Raw genomic sequence first — 13,518 nt, 5'->3', positions numbered from 1 at the left:
CTTTTCGCTTACATTAAACAAGCGACCGTCGCGGCCGGGAATCAATCCCGCAATCTGGTGCTCAGCAGCGCAACGCCTTAGCCACTGAGCTACCGTGGCGGGTATGGGCGTATTGTAGATTCCTTTTCTTTATGAACAGATCGCTTCACCACTGACCAACGCTCATCTTAGTAGTCCTGCTGCCATGTAACAATATATTTATATACACATAAAGCTATCTTTTCTTTCATTTTTATAATACCGATTATTATATTCATGACACGAAGATGTTTAAACTAAGGGCTCCTAATCTGTCATTCCCGCGTCGAGGCTCCTGAAGAATTATTTCAAGACCGTTCGCCTGATGGTGACCTGCTTAAAGGGATGCTGACAAGAAATTTCAAAGCTGAGATAACTACGGAAAAATATTCCTTTTTGTATGAAAATACCCAACAAAAAATAATATATCAAACCACTTTTGAACTGTTCGCTAACGAGAAAGCTCAGAACGGATGCCGTTTCGACATCGGCATGAGCAAGACGCCTAAGCGCCGCACCATGCACCTCACCCCAAAGTGCGACGTCATGGCCACTCAGATGTAACCAAAGCGCTTGCTGCTGATAGCGCGTGCGGCCCAGGGGCGGTATTCTCGAGTTTTGTCCCTTTTGCGTCCCTTTCAAAAGTGTCCGTTTAGGCAAGCCCTGATTGGCTAAAAGCCAACAACCAGAAGTGACGTAACGCAATCGCGGCAAACCTACTGCCAACGCCCAAGGCGTAACCGGAAGTACGTCACGAGTAAGGGGCGCAAAAGGGACGTTTTCAAAAGGGACAGTTACGAGATTACCGCCCCAGCTTTGAGCAACATGTCACAGTTCTCAGACTGACGTCATGTGGCCCGTGCGCGTGCGACCACAACTGGTCCGGACGCGCTAGCTCACTCTAGCGCGCGCGTCCAGACCGGCCGTGGTGCGATGAGAGCAGTGGCATGAATGGTGCGGTCCTGTCATGTCAGCCGCCTCGGTATTTGTGTCGTTGAAACCGAAACTCACAGGAATAAATCAGGCTATAAATAATTATTCACGCTGTGGTCGACCATTTAAGCCGCCATTTATTCATTAATGGGCTGTAGGCACCGAAAGCACCGAAAAAAGTGTAAGACGAAAATTTCATGTCTGCACGTATTTAATGTAAAATATAAAAATTATCTGCTTTAGTAAACAAAAAAGTGGCAGCGATGCTTGCTCTTAAAGTTCGCCAACTCCGTAATATATATAGAGAAAAAACTTCAATGACTCTGGTGATGTCAGCCGACCTAAGCCACCTGGCTTGCTACGCCAGATAAATCTTTTAAAAATAACCGTACGAGAGAGCAACAACAGAAAAAAAATTACACCACTTTCCCGTAAGGGAGCCCTGAGTAGTATGCAAAGAGGCATGGGGTCGATTAAAGTGGGGGTGTCACCCATCTTCTATGCTTAGGCTCCACTCGGCGCTCATCTTGAATCGGGTTCTTTACCAGCTACCTGTTTTGTCTCCCTCGGAGTCCCAGTATGCTCGTCTGGAAGCGCTGCACCGACAGGGCGTTAAGATATCCCTAGGAGTTTCCCAGGCGGCGGCAAACAAAAAAAAACACCCGCATTTCCCCGAAGGGGAGCATGGGGAAGTGCGAATGCACTGGTGATGCTATGAGGGGGAGTTATGTTGAACTGTGTTGGCATTCGCCCGTTAGTTGCATTTACCACCCCCGCGTGATCAAGTGGGGATTCACACACCCCGGTAGTCGTTCTCTGGAAATCTTGAATTAAAGTGTATGTTCGAGGAGATCACACACACACGCAAGTAAAGTGAAACGACAGTATTCTTTATTCAGCACTTGTTGGTGTTGTCGTTGTAGTTGACGGTCATTATGACCGCCTTGTGGTCACTGAAATGTACGGTCAAGAGTTGTTGCAAGACCGCGCGTATCAGACAGTTCCTCGCAAAGGCCAGGTCGATGTAGCTGCCGTTGATGGTGGTGGGAGCCTCTAGCGGTAGGCACGTCATGGAGTGGTTGGCGAGCATGTATTCCATCAACCACTCGCCGCCCTTTCGCACGTCCACGTTAAAGTCCCCAACAACCACGACCGGGTCCGAGGGCTTACGCGCCTGGCCACACTCTCCATCGCCGCGTCCACGTATTTGACGACGTCGTCGCGCGAGATGTTTGGCGCGAGGTAGAGGGTGACGACCACGATTCCGTCGCCCGAGTACGCGTCGGTGTAGACGGCACTGTACGGCGACTCGTCCCTGACCGTCGAGGTGGACACGGCGTGCGACACGAGGTTCGCGTAGACGTGACCGACGAGGTAGACGCCGCAGTACTCGCCCCGACTTCCGCTCCAGGCGAAGCAGCAGTCGTCGATGGCGTCGGTGGCCTGGGGGCAGGCTCGGGGCGGGGCGGCGGGCGCGGTAGCGCGCTGGAGGACTAGGAACGGGGACCGGTCCTGTTGTCGCCTTTGTCGCCTGAGCTCTTCGCTGAAGGGGAGGTAGCGCTTGAGGAAGACGTCCACTCCACCGGCTCTCCTCTCGGCGAAGGCCCTGGCCGCGAAGTCGTACCCGCACAGGGTGACGTCCGAGCCGGAGTTGTTCCAAGTCTCGGTGAAGCAGAGGAGATCCACTCTGGCCAGCACGGGGTCCTTGGCGACGTCCAGGGCATGCGCCGAGATAGAGCGGACGTTTAGGAGCGCGAGCGTGAACTCCCTGCGGCCGCCCTCGCACACCCTGCGGAGCTCCTGGTCCTTCAGAGCGGAGAGGTACCGCTGCGTGACGGTGACGAGGCGGTGGTTCTCGAGCCTGCGAAACTCGTCGGCCATCGCCCGGTCGGGGTTGTCTTGCTTGTGGTAGAAGGTGTGGTCCCCGTCGGCGTTTGTGAGGTAGAGTCCGTTGAGGTTGGTGCACCGGGAGAGCGCGACGTAGACGAGCTTCTGCGGGTGCGTCTTTGCGTAGTCGTATACGACCGAGGCGTAGGTTCCCCCCTGGGACTTGTGCACTGTGATGGCGCTGGCCTGGACGAGCGGAAACTGCGTCCGCTTGCAGGCGATGCCGGCCTTTCGGTCCACGGTGACGGTGGCAGACTGCATCTCGATGGGCACCCAGGTGTCGACGGACACGTCGTACCCGTTGCTCCGCGCCTCGTGGACGGCCCGAGCGGCTCGCGCGCGAGTCAGCCTGCCGGTGCCGGGCACGTCGAAGTCGAGCCACATTCGCTTGGCACGCGCATCCTCTTCTCCCTCAGCCAGCGGGGAGAACCCGCACATGCGCAAGACTCCGACGGCTCCGTTGACCAGGCTGTCGACCAGGTCGATGTTGTGGGTGATCAAGTAGGGCTTGCCGACCACGACCATCACTTCCCTCGGGAGATTTGCGAACTCGCTGATGACCATCCGCTCGACCCTGCGCTTGGCGTTCTCGAGCAGGTGCGGCGTCTTGCACCCGAGGAAGTCGTCGCGCGCGCGCAGCGCCCGGAAGCCGCCCTCTCCCTGCGCCTGGGCCACAGTCTCGTTGTAGCGCGTGACGTCGGCGTTGGAGTAGAAGATGCGCACAGCCGAGGGCGCGCGTTCCATGGCTTCCTCGGCGGTGACCAACCTCGACTCGATCATCCGCACCTCTTCGGGTTCCAGCGCGCGGCCGTCCCCGATCTTGGTGAGGACCGCGGAGAAGGTAACGTCGGACTGGCGCACGACCCTGACGAGGGGGAAGTACTCGAGGTGATGCCAAGTGACGACGGTGAATCCGAGGAGTCCGTCGGCGCTGCGGGGGCGCTTGAAGATCTCGCTGGCGCGCACGGGCGGCAGCTGGCGCAGGTCTCCGCAGAGGATGACGTCCAGGCCGCCGAAGGGCTCGTTGAGGCGCTGCGTGATCTGGCGCAGGCGGCAGTCAACCTGCCTGAGTTGGTCGGCGGACATCATGCTGACCTCGTCGATGATGACGCACTTGACTCGGCGGAAGGCGCACCGAAACGTGTTGAGGTCGCTGGGCCGGAGGCCGCCGTCTCCCATGATTCCGAGGCGGGAGTCCTGCCTGTTGGCGCGGGCCGCTCGCACGAGCTTGAAGGCGGCGTGGACGGTGGTTCCGCCGACGGCGACGGCGGCCTTGCCGGTGCTGGCGCAGATGACGTAGGCGTTGTAGACCGAAGCGGGGGAGTCGTCGGTCTCGCTGTAGCGGTTGTACACGTCCATGGCGAGCTTGAGGACGAAGGTCTTGCCGCAGCCCGCGGGGCCCGTGAAGAAGACTCGCAGCGGGGGCTGGCCCGGAGTGGTCTGGCGATGCAGGATCTCGCGCAGCAGCTCGTACTGCTCGGGGTTCGTGCTGCGCATCATGGAGACAAACTCGTCGCGGTCCATGACACCGCGTCGCTTGCGAACCGCGCCGCACGGCGTGTTCACCTCCTTCAGCAAGCGGAGCAGGCGCTCGTTGGGGAGCACGTCGGCGTCGGCACCGTCGACCTCGGCCTGCCCGGCCTGCTCGGAGTCGGAGGCGGCGGTGACCCGCGGCGCCGAGTCTTCTTCGTCGTCGTCTTCTTCTCTTAGGCGTTCTTCTTCCTCTTCTCGCTCCCGCCTGAGCCGCAGCATCTCGGCGTAGTGCTGCTCCACCATTTCCTGGACCATGGCGTCGTCGTTGGACGGGTTGTACTCCTTGCGCTTGCGCTCGATCGACTGCTTGTCATCCTCGTAGATGGCGACGTACTTATTGCCGTCCAGCACGTCGACCGCCTCGCTGCGAAAGGGCACGTACAGCAGCACCTGCTCCAGCACGTACGACTCCACGTCGTTGCCGGGGTTGTAGTTGCGGTAGCGTATCACGGCCTGCCGGTCTCTGAGCACGTAGCGGTTGTCGCCCTGCGCCGGCCGGTACTTGCTGGCGAAGTCGGCGAGACACACGTCCTTCAGGGAGGGCGGCCTGGCCTCGTATTTCTGCACGAGGTTCAGCTTCCACACGTCGGTGGAGCCGGGAGGGAGCTTGTCGAGTTCTTCGCGCGTCTTGCGCACGCGAACACGCTCTTCGGGAAAGCCGGTGGGGACGTACACGACCTCCCTGCTCTTGTGCGACATGTCCTGTCTGAGCAGGAACCAGGCCGCCTCCTGCGACGACATCTCGATTCCCTTGAGCATGTCCACAAGGAGCTTGCGGATCACGGCCTCGAAGTCGTCGTTGGGGTTCGCCTTGAGGATCTCCATCACGGTGCGCTTGAGGCTCGACATGCCGCGGTCGGACTTGTTGACATAGTCGACCACGTACGCGGCGCACGCGTAGTGGTCGAGTATTATCTGCAAGTCCATGTTGGAGTCGAGGACCCGGCCTATCCACGGATTGAAGGGATTCACGAACTTCTCGGCCGGCGTCCTCGGTGAAGGACGCACGAACGCGAGAGACCCGCGCGCAGAACGTCCATGTACTCTTCCTCGGAGCGCACGCCGAACGCGTCGAGGAACGAGGCCAGATCGTCGAAGTCCCCGCGCTCCAGACCCTCGTGCATCTCCTCGTACTTTGCCTTGAGGGCCTTCCTGCGCTCCCGCTCCCGCACGCTCTGCTCGTCGTCCCCGTCCGAAGGCGGCGGGAACGGCACCACGATCTTGGTGGAGTCGCTGGGCATGAAGGGCAGGCCGAAGCGGCACTTGGTGCGGCCCCGCTTGTAACACGCGTGCGTGTGCTGGTGGGTATGCACGCGCGGTCGCCTGGTCAGGGTTGTGTGCAGCGTGAGGAGCGTCTCCACCATCTCGAGCGTGTCGGGCATGGCGCCTTCCTCCCCGCTGAGTTCCCCGTCGGGCGCGTTCTCCAGCCAGAGGATCACGTGCACGTGCGCGCTGCCCCGCTGCTGGAATTCCACCCGCTTAAAGTAGTCCTTAACGACGTATGGCCGGAACGGCGAGCAGTTGCGATCTCTGAGTATGTTCATGATGACGTCGAAGATTCTGTTAGTGTAGACGGCGCAGGTCACGGGGTAGTTGTTGACGAGTTCGACCCGCTCCCACGCCATCATCTCGGCCACCGGGCGAGGCGAGCCGTCGGGCCCGTCCCGCAGCCGCTCCAGGGTCTCGAGCAGGCGCTCCCAGTGCACCTCGGAGGCCGACATGGTCAGGAACGCGTGCGGCTTGCCCAGCTGCCGGATCATGGCGAAGAGCTCGCTGCGTCGATCCTGCCAGTACTGAACCGTGTTCGGCACGCCCCGCATGAAGGCGAGGTCGCGGTCCAGCACTTTGTCCAGAAACTTCTTGCCGCCTTTCTCGAGCTGCTCCCGCGTGATGGCGCCCGTGGTCTCGTTGGTCCGAAACATCATATTACTCTCTGCGACGTTGAACCGCATCACCTTCGCCGCCATGTACAGGACGTGTTCCGGAGTCGCTCCCCTGCGGTCGGTGCGCCGTATCTCGCTGCTCGCCTTGACGAACGGCGTGGGGCGCGAGCCGGTGATCACGCGGGGGACGCCCAGGTAGATGGTGGGGAAAGCGAGCTCCTCGGCGTACACGTCCATGAAGAGCGCGATGGGGACGCGGTTCTCGCCCGGAGCGACGTGGAGGCTGTGGGACTGGTCGACCAACCTGTCGGCGACGGCGGCCTCGTCCAGGTCGCCGGTTCGCTCGCCGTCGTCGCTTACCACGAGCGCGTGCGGTCGTTGCGCGCCCTCGCAGGTCTGTAGCTCGATTCGCCTCGCCCCGCGGTGGCCCTCCTCATTTAAGAAGATGGTCTTGGACACGGCGTTGAGGGCGATGGCCAGCTGCATCGGGTCGTCCAAATCGACTTGATCCGGAACGGTCTCAATATCGTCGTCGTCGGCCGCTCCTTCACCTTCGTCTTCTTCTCCGGCGTCGGCGTCAGCACCGCCGGCGTCGGCTCGAGCACCCTCGTCCTCGTCGTCGTCGAAGGCTCCGAGCCGATTCCAGTCGATGCGCACGCCGATCGCGCGGTACAGCGGCGCGTGCTGCAGGTGCTTCAGCCACGCCAGAATGTTGCCGCGCTTGACCAGCCCGCGCGTGTACGTCGCCGGACTCAGCAGTCTCCGCTTGACGTGGACGTCGATCGCCACGTCCTCGGGAACCATGCGGGGAAGGCACTCCACCACGCTGGGAACGTCTATCGGCACGTTCACGATCTGGCCCTTGATGCCGAACTGACCGTTGCCTCGCGTCAACCGCCGGATACTCATGAAGGGCAGCCGGGGCGAGATGAGGCGTTCTTCGACTGAGTTGAGCTCGGGGAGGTGCGCCGGTCGAGGGGGGTAGACGTAGCCGTGACTCTTGCTCATGGCGGACACCCGGCCCGCGAGAAGCGACTCGCGACACGAGGCACACACCCTGTACGCACCGAAGGGAACGAGTCGAGGATCCGTCGCGTCGAGGTCGCTGCGTCTGTGCTCGCCCGGCTGCCTCCCGAACTCGTTCCAAAGAACCCGGAGCGCCTTTAACCGGTTGGCCTCATTGCGGACGCCGCCGATCGCGCTGAGGTTGTTGTCAAACCACAATCTATCACATACGTCGCAGCTGTGCCCGAAGCTGTGGTTCTAGAAGTCTCGTTTGAAGCGCGCGTCCGGCCGCGCAAACTCGCGGGCCCGCGCCCTCGCCTGCGCGGCGCGTTCCCGAGCGCGGGCGGCTTCGGGATCGGCCGCTCGCCGTTGCCGCTTGGTCTCGGCCTCGCGCCGCGCAAGCGAGGGATCGTCCGCTCGTTGCCGACGCTTGCGAGCGGCGTCTCGACGTCGGCCTTCCTCGCCTTGCTCTGCGTGACGTTGGCGTTGTCGCTCCGCTTCTTCGGCCGCGTTCGCAGCTCGATGTCGGCACCTCGTAGCGGCCTAGCGAGCGCGGAGTTCGGCATCTGCAGCTCGCTTCGCCCGCTTGCGTTTGGCGTCACGAGCTTTGAGTTCGGGATCCCCGGCCACCCGCTTCGCCCGCTTGCGTTCGGCGTCACGAGCTTTGAGGTCGGAATCGCCGGTCACTCGCTTCGCCCGCTTGCGTTCGGCGTCGCGCGCCCTTCGCTGTGCGGCCTTGTCTTCCACTGCCAACGACGATGAAGTTGAAGCTACCGCGGTGACGTCACCTCTAGCGACGGGTGCAGTGTTCGCGTTGGATTGCGCTATACTCGTTGTTGGGGGTAGCGTTGCTTGCGAAGGTTCCATCTAGGCGACCGATCTCGACGGAGGCGCGCGCTCGACTGAACTGCCGCGTGGCGCGCGACAGCAGGCGAGCGAAGGGGAGAGCGCGCTACGTCACGTGGCGTACTACGTCATTGCGCCGTTGGAATGCACCGGTGATGCGAAAGAATTCTTCTTGGCCAATCGCCCTAAGTGGGTCAGCTCCTGGAGTGTCAGCTCACCATCCCGGGCATCCGCTCGAAGAGATATACACCAGTGGCGGAAGCGAGAATGTTAGCACTTGAGCACTTGGACCGGTCGTACAGAGATTGTGTTCATGTGCTCACGGACGGATCTGTCGACAGAGAAGCCGATACCAGCGCAGCGGCCTTTGTGATTCCCGGCATGAACGTTTCCTGGGCGGCTCGCATTGACCATTTGACGTCATCAACAACGGCAGAGTGCATAGCGATCGAGGCGGCCTTGAAAAAGGTCAAATTGCTTCGGGTGCAGCATGCGGTAATTCTAACGGATTCCAAGTCGGCCCTACAACTCTTGCAGCTTGGATTTCCAGCCGATAAAATTTGCCAACGCTCCCTGCGTCTTCTTCAGCAGATAAAAGAAAACGGATTTCGCGTTCGCTTCCAGTGGGTCCCTTCCCACGTAGGAGTGCTTGGAAACGAGGCTGCGGACCAGTTGGCTCGTGAAGCGACATCGTGCACTCGTCTTCTGAAGGTGGCTCCAGATGAACGGCGCGTTTTAAAAACAATCATACAGGATCATTTCCGCTCTCTTTGGCGACCACTACATCGACCTTGTGTCACAAAAGGAATGAAGAGGATAGAGGCAACCTTACTGTTCCGCATCCGGACCAACTCAGCGCGGACACCGGCGTGGCTCCATAAGCTGAACATTATCGCTTCACCTCTGTGTGGAACGTGTGGTGCTACAGGTGACATCGGTCATTTTATTATGGACTGCCGAGAGCATGCGGAGGAGCGGTTAGCTTTGTTTAAAGAACTGCGAAGGATGGCCGCTTCGCATGCCTCTTTGAACGATTTAATTTTCCTGGAAGGCCATTGGATCACGAGGAGGGACATCTTTCGTTTGATCCTGCAATTTTTACGTGTCACAAGCCTCAGCGAGGCATGGTGAATTCCCGCGCATAGCGGTAAAAAGGTGCTGATCGGGTGAGCAATTGCCGGCATACCACGCTAGGCTAGGTCCACCCGTCAATAAACATCATCACCACCACCACCACCACCCATTAGTTCTCAGTTCATAGTTTCCGTGAGGTTGAGGTACGTAGCTACCGTTATATTTACCGTTTGGTTTTCCTAGTAATACCACACTTTTCACTTACCGGAACTAAGAAATGGGAAATTGCGTTGACTCCACGGCTGTTTCGCATACTACTCAGGGTTCCCCTACGGGAAGATGCTATAGTTTTATTGGCGGGGGGTAGGGGTGTTACAATGGAGAGGCATTCAAGCGAGAGAGAGAGAGAGAGAGAGAGAGAGAGAGAGAGAGAGAGAGAGACGTTGTACGTGGTATGAGTTTGTCTTTATGTATTTAGGAATTATCATCATCATGTTAAACGTGGGTGACGTCGAGCTGTGGTTGGCGTTCCGTTTGATTATCACCGCCTCATGGTCTGTGAAATGTAAATTCAAGGGCTGTTGTAGTGGATGAACCCTAAAGTGGCTGAAGATGAGGTCGATACACGTTCCCCGGATGGTTGTGGGCTGCTTTGTAATCACGGCCCGCCGAGACTCGCCGACGCACGCCGCTGCCGACGACGATGAAACGTCAAAGGCGCGTGAAGCGTTCTGGTCTCGTGCCGGCCCAGGAAGACACCGGCAATACTGTCGCTCCAGGAGCCATAGAAGGGTAAGACACCACCGGGAGTACAGCAAGCCGAGCACGCGCAGTGGGGATGTGGACGGCGCAACAACGACAACGACAAGGGAGGGACATAGCCCCGACCGTGAGATGCTTTTCATCTAAAAATCGGGGTTTATACCTCCAGGCTATGCGGCGCTCCGTAGAGACGGCAACAGCATAATTTTGACAACTGGAGGGATAAATTACGCTGAATGCAACAAAAGCAAGCAAGAAAAAAGGTCGGTTTGACACGCAGGTTCTACCTATTTTTCATCAATCCCCAGCGCGAGTAACTGCATCCGTGCATATCTTTATCCCGGACTGGGAGAGGTGATCCTGTAAATTCATCGGGCAGTGTTGCTTTTATTTATTTATTTATTTATTTATACAGGTACCTACATCGCCCTCACGGGCATTATTGTAGGGGGGAAAACAAGCAAAGGAATACAGTACAGTCAATATAACAAAAAATGGTTGCAGGTAAAAGGCTGTATGGTTGAAACAACGAAGTGTTGACTTACACTGTCATAAATAAGGCATCACATTGCAGATACAAAGCAAAAACGCAAAAAAGAAGAGTGCTATCGGTTACACAGGGCAATAAAGTAAAATAAAAAGCAATTAGTACGGAACGCCGCAGAAATGTACAGTAGGGATTAGTTCAACAAAAAATTGTGCAAATTTCTAACAAAAGATGAGGGAGGCGCAGAGACAATTTCCTCTGGCAAGCCGTTCCACTCATGCGTGGTCCTTGGAAAAAAGGCGTATTTGAATGCGTTGATCCTGGACGCGTATTCACGCAGTTTTAAAGAATGGTCAGTACGGGGTGACACATAGGTAGGTGGTCTTATATACTGTTCTTTGTCGATGCCTGTTCTGTTCATGAATATGCTGTAAAATAGGGACAGTCGTAGGTATTTTCGCCGGTCAGCTAACAGAGGCCATTGTAATCCTGAACGAATGTCAGCTGATCTTACGGTGAAGTTATAATTGCTTGCCACAAAGCGTGCTGCTCGTGCCTGTACACGCTCTAGGGCTTCTATATTTGATTTTGTTGAGGGGTCCCAGGCACTGCAAGCATATTCCAATACGGGACGCACATTGGATATGTATAGTGTTTCTTTCAACTTAGTTGGTGCCTGGCTAAAATTGCGCCTCAAAAAATTTAGCACGCGACTAGCCTTTAATGTTAAGTAATTAATATGAGCGTTCCAAGACAGGTTGGCAGAAAAAATGATCCCTAGATATTTATATTCTGATGCAACCGGCAAGGTAGCCCCGGCCATGACGTAATTTGAAATCCGAGGCTGTTTTTTGTTCGTAAACCTCACCAATTTACACTTCGACACATTTAATGTCATTCTCCATGAATCACACCAAGAAACTATAGAGTTCAAGTCATTCTGCAATTGAACGGTGTCCGCTTCAGAGGTAATGTTATTGTAAATGCAGCAATCGTCAGCGTACAATCGAACACGGCTAGAGAGATTGTCAGAGATATCATTTATAAAAATAAGAAAAAGCAGGGGCCCCAAAACTGACCCTTGCGGTACTCCTGACAATACATCGACGCTTGATGAGCACACACCGTCAAGAATCACGCACTGCTGTCTTTCAGAAAGGTACGTTTCGATCCACATGAGAAGGGCATTAGGTATACCTAGACAACGAAGCTTTTGCAACAGCAACACATGTGACACGGAATCAAATGCCTTCTGGAAATCCAGAAATATACAGTCAACCTGAAGGCCTGAGTTAATAGAAGCTGCAATGTCGTGCGTAAACTCGACCAATTGTGTATCGCACGAAAAACCCGCCCTGAAACCGTGTTGCAATGGGGAAAAGAAGTTATTACTTTGTAGATGATTCATTAAGTTTGTGTAAATGATATGTTCGAGTGTCTTGCAGCACATGCTTGTCAGAGAAATAGGCCTGTAGTTACACTTTTTTGTTTTATCTCCGCTTTTATATACTGGAGTTACGTTGGCATTTTTCCAATCAGCTGGTAAAACGCATTGTTCAAGCGACGTTTTGTACATGAGTGCTAAAAAAGGGGCGATAGACACTGCGCAGTTTTTCAAGACGAAGTTGGATATACAAGTATGTTCTTGCAAGTTTTATTGACTAGAATGGCTCGAGGCCAGGGTAGGAGGAATGAGTGGGTGCAATGGGAAGTTACAGCCAGTGATCCCGTTAGAGCGCGGACGATGTTGTCGCAGAGCTTGCAAAAGGGGCTCGAAGAGTCGAAGAAAGGGGTCTTGACAGCTAGATCTAAGGGACAAACACATGTGCGGAGAGCGACGTGGTTCCTCAAGCGTTTTTTTTTCCTTTTTAAAACCAGGCCTTCAAGCTTTCATGAGTGTTCCTGACTGCTGCTGAGCCGCTTTCCAGGGAGGAAATCCGCATGCGGGAATGCTTCACTCTTGCAGAGTCATCATCATCATCACGAGCCTATCTACGCCCACCGCAGGGCAAAGGCCTCTCCCATTAATCTTCAATTATCCAGGTCTTGGGCTAACTGCGACCAATTTATCCCCGCAAACTTATTGATCTCATGTGCCCATCTCATTTTCTGCTGCCCCCTGCCACGCTTGCCTTCTCTAGGGATAGTCTGTTACCCTTAATGACCAAGGGTTATCTTTCCTTCACATTACATGCCATTCCCACAACCATTCCTTCTTTATTTCTACTAATATGTCCTTAAAGGCCAACTGCACTGAAATTTTTCTTTGTCCAAATTTGATCCAAATAAGCAGCCTAATCTCTAAAAATCACCTTGGCGAAATCCTAAGCTTCGTAAGCACACAGCACACTAGGTACCATCATTCGAAGTAGCTCCGTGCCCACGACGCTTGCACCTGGCGGAGAGTCGCCGAAACAAGTTCTGAGCGTCCTGTGACGGTGTTTAGGGAACCTGTCCCGCGGAGCTCGTGTTTCTCGACGACTTGCACGGCGCTCCGCCGGGCGCAAGGGCGCGTTCGGCCGGGGTTTCTTTGCTACACCACCGCGCTGTACCGCCGTCGCCATCACACGTTTGAAACTAACCGCATAGGCAGCAATATTTGCCTTTTTTTTCAGCGCAATAACAGAGAATAGAAGCCTACAAACTATACGCGCGCTTGCGAACGTTTTGGATCTAGCAAATGTCTGTTTACTTGGAACTAATATTTATGCTAAAAAAAAAGCGCGCCATACACTTGCCTCACATTTGTCATTCCTATTGCATGTTTCACGGAAAAAATGATCTTTGATAAATTATTGACCGCTGCACTTCCGCGTCCTAGGTCCGTATTCTCGACTGCACGAATTGCCGGCAAATCAGGCAATTTTCCGGAAGTCTTTTCTGATTGGCTTTCAATTTTGATCACGTGCTTCCGGTTGAAAAAGCGGTTGTGTGTGCAGTCGTCATTTTGACGTTGCATGTCGTTTACGGACACCACTTATAAAGTTTGCCTTATTTCTCGTTACTAAAGGCGCATAATCCTTGACCGGCAATGAAAAACTAGACTAAATGCAGCGGACATGACAACGTAAGCTTGTCTTTGCTATTCAA

General features: G+C 55.6%; 1 protein-coding gene and 1 pseudogene across 1 annotated transcript; both read right to left on the bottom strand.

The window, feature by feature from the left end:
- Positions 1-572: 572 nt before the first annotated feature.
- LOC144159944 (uncharacterized) lies at positions 573-5,298 on the bottom strand. The gene is made up of 3 exons (XM_077691590.1): positions 4,612-5,298; positions 2,483-4,479; positions 573-597 (listed from the first exon to the last, which is right to left on the bottom strand). The coding sequence occupies exons 1-3, from the start codon at positions 5,296-5,298 to the stop codon at positions 573-575; spliced, it is 2,709 nt and encodes a 902-aa protein (XP_077547716.1).
- Positions 5,299-7,517: 2,219 nt separating this feature from the next.
- LOC144159943 (uncharacterized) lies at positions 7,518-8,205 on the bottom strand (annotated as a pseudogene).
- Between the last annotated feature and the right edge of the window lie 5,313 nt (positions 8,206-13,518).

The sequence above is a fragment of the Haemaphysalis longicornis genome, unplaced genomic scaffold (genome assembly GCF_048455015.1).
Source record: "Haemaphysalis longicornis isolate Haplotype H1 unplaced genomic scaffold, Haemaphysalis longicornis Haplotype H1 scaffold_10, whole genome shotgun sequence".
NCBI classification, from domain to species: Eukaryota; Metazoa; Arthropoda; class Arachnida; order Ixodida; family Ixodidae; genus Haemaphysalis; species Haemaphysalis longicornis.
Note: the sequence above shows the minus strand (reverse complement) of the source record. Positions and strands in the feature narration are given on the sequence as shown.

Excerpts from the sequence above, each read along its gene's own strand:
- LOC144159944 (XM_077691590.1), bottom strand. The coding sequence starts at position 5,298 with ATGGACTTGCAGATAATACTCGACCACTACGCGTGCGCCGCGTACGTG. Across the intron at positions 4,480-4,611 it reads ACGCCATGGTCCAGGAAATG|GCCGGGCAGGCCGAGGTCGA; the intron begins GTGGAGCAGCAC and ends GACTCCGAGCAG. Across the intron at positions 598-2,482 it reads CCCTTCAGCGAAGAGCTCAG|CAGCAAGCGCTTTGGTTACA; the intron begins GCGACAAAGGCG and ends ACGCGCTATCAG.